This window comes from Microtus ochrogaster, assembly GCF_000317375.1.
Source record: "Microtus ochrogaster isolate Prairie Vole_2 chromosome 14 unlocalized genomic scaffold, MicOch1.0 chr14_random_1, whole genome shotgun sequence".
NCBI classification, from domain to species: Eukaryota; Metazoa; Chordata; class Mammalia; order Rodentia; family Cricetidae; genus Microtus; species Microtus ochrogaster.
Genome location: NW_004949096.1, coordinates 19571866 through 19574395, shown reverse-complemented (window position 1 = coordinate 19574395; position 2530 = coordinate 19571866). Strand labels below are relative to the sequence as shown.

At 43.2% G+C, this 2530-nt stretch overlaps 1 protein-coding gene across 1 annotated transcript in view; it reads right to left on the bottom strand.

Annotated features, from left to right (window-relative positions):
* The window catches only part of Ddb2 (damage specific DNA binding protein 2), a 20422-nt gene that overhangs the window by 17116 nt on the left and 776 nt on the right, over positions 1-2530 (bottom strand). Inside the window, exons 2-3 of the mRNA XM_005364168.3 lie at positions 899-1038; positions 64-255 (exon numbers count right to left, since the gene is read on the bottom strand). Of these exons, the coding sequence (XP_005364225.1) occupies positions 64-255; positions 899-1038 (332 nt within the window). The remainder of the gene's footprint in view (positions 1-63; positions 256-898; positions 1039-2530) is intronic.

Here is a 2530-nt window from a genome sequence, read left to right as displayed (position 1 = left end):
CCCTGCAACCACTTACCCCTTTACAGTTTACAGTGTGACTGCCTGGCCCCTGCAACCACTTACCCCTTTAATGAAGATAGGTTTGTCCTTTATGCCAAAGTTCCAGATCATGATATCCCCCCCTTTGGAGCCCACAGCCACGGTACTGGGATGAGTCGGGTGCCATGCCAACGATGTAGTCCTTCTGTCAAAGGGGGCAGCTTTTTGGAATACCCGGTAAGAAGCCAGAGAGTGCAAAAAGGACTTTTGGAGACCCTAATACAGAGAAAATAGAATTAATCTGAATTCACTGAATGAAAACTCATGTCCTGAGCTGGGCATGTGGCACACGGCTTTAACTCCAGGATTCAGGAGGCAGAGGCAGGTGCATTTCTGTGAGACTGAAGCCAGTCAGGTCTACATATAGAGATCCAGGCAAGCCAAGGCTACATAGTAAGATTTTAGGTTGGGTTTTTTTTTTTTTTTAATACCTGGAGTGACAGCCGTGGGTACTGGGAACTGAACTCTTATATTTTTGGTTGTGAGCCTAGCCTTTAACGGCTGATCCATCCATCCCTCCAGGCCCATAGTGAGATCTTGTCTTAAAAACAAATAAAAATTAAATTAGGGTCCTGGGTAAACTGTCACTCCTTCATAGATAAGCATGAAGTCTTTTCTAGTCTTGTGCGTGGAATATCTGCAATGTAATGTTAACTAATCCTGGAAACAAAAGGACAGAATGCATTCCAGCTGGGATGTTTACAGGGTAAACTTTTTCTCCTTGACTGGGCCTTCAGTAGGCCAGTCATCATAGCCAGGTGACTGGACCATCCTGATAATCTGCTGACCCGATTTATCATCTAGTTAGAGCTAGCAGTAGTAGAAGTCCTTTGCGCGTCTCAGACAGGAAACATCTCACCTGCTGTAGGGATGACCAAGTGACTTTGCCTAACTTCTGCTGGTAAAGATCCCTGATGATGCTGCTACTACTCCGTGGCGGGGTCTGTAGGCCAGGCAACTCTGGCAAAAGGCAGCATGACTCACATTTCCTGCTGGATACTGCAAGAAGAATGCAAACACATTTTCCTCTCCACCATCTCAAGAAAGGTTTTTCCCCTGAAGCCCTTTGCTATGTCATTCAGTACAGCCAATCTGTATCATCATTTCCTAAAAGCCTTTCCATGCATTGTTGAGTTTCACTCAACCCAAGAAAGAACGTTTCCCCCAAACACTCCTCCAAACAGTAATTCTGTTCTAAAACTAAATAAGACCTTGCAGGGTTCCTTAGAGTTGAGCCAAAGAGATACCCAATAAATTACACTGCAGGCTCTTCTTGTATGGGATGACAAAATTAGCAGGACTTGAGAGGCAATCTTAAAAAATCACATGCCAAAAATTTCTAGGACAGCATAGAAGTAATTGAAAGATGTTTGTCAACCTAAAGGCCCTTTGACCGAAGAATGGATAAGGAAAATGTGGTACACTTACACAATGGAGTACTACACATCAGAAGAAAAAAAAACGACATCTTGAATTTTGCAGGAAAACGGATGGAGCTAGAAAACATCATTTTGAGTGAGGTAACCCAGACACAGAAAGACAATTATCACATATACTCACTCATAAGTGGTTTTTAAACATAAAGCAAAGAAAACCAGCCTACAAACCACAATCCCAGAGAACCTAGACAACAATGAGGACACTAAGAGAGACATACATAGATCTAATCGACGTGGGAAGTAGAAAAAGACAAGATCTCCTGAGTAAATTGAGAGCATGGGATCCTTAGGAGAGGGTTGAAGGGGAGAGGAGAGGTAGGAAGGGGAGCAGAGAAAAATGAAGAGCTCAATAAAAATAATAAAAAAAAGGAAAGATGTTTGTTTAATCTTATATTAAAATACTATGGTGGTGCAAAACTGTAATCCTAGCACTCAGAAGGCTGCAGCAGAAACAGCTTGAATTTGAGGCCAGCTTGGGCTTTACACCAAGACTCTCTATTAAAAAAAATACTATAACAAACAGCTATTACTTAAGGGAGAACCAGAAGGATTCAGTAGGGTTTAGAAAAGCTCAAATTGATTAGGTTGTTTCCAGGGAAGGGGAGGTAAACCGGAGAATGAGAATAAAGCAATTCTGAATCACCAAACCCTATCATGGACCCAATCTTGTAGTTGCTTTCTCTTGACAACTTTCCTTTCTTCTGATGGATAAAAACCACTCCACCAACTCACAACATTCCTTAAAGCCCAGGTTCAAGCTCTGGTAAACCTCTGAGAATGAGCTTCCTGAAGAAAGGAGGGAGATTTCAAACTCTCAGCTGAAAACCAAGGCCATACAGCTAACAACACTGACTGGAAATTCAGCAACCCTGGGCCTAAGAACGGTAGGATTACTTTGAAACAGTAGATATATAAAACTTCCGAAATAAAGGAAAAGTGGGGCCGGGCGGTGGTGGCGCACGCCTTTAATCCCAGCACACAGGCAGCAGAGGCAGGCGGATCTCTGTGAGTTCGACGCCAGCCTGGGCTACAAGAGCAGAATTCCAGGACAG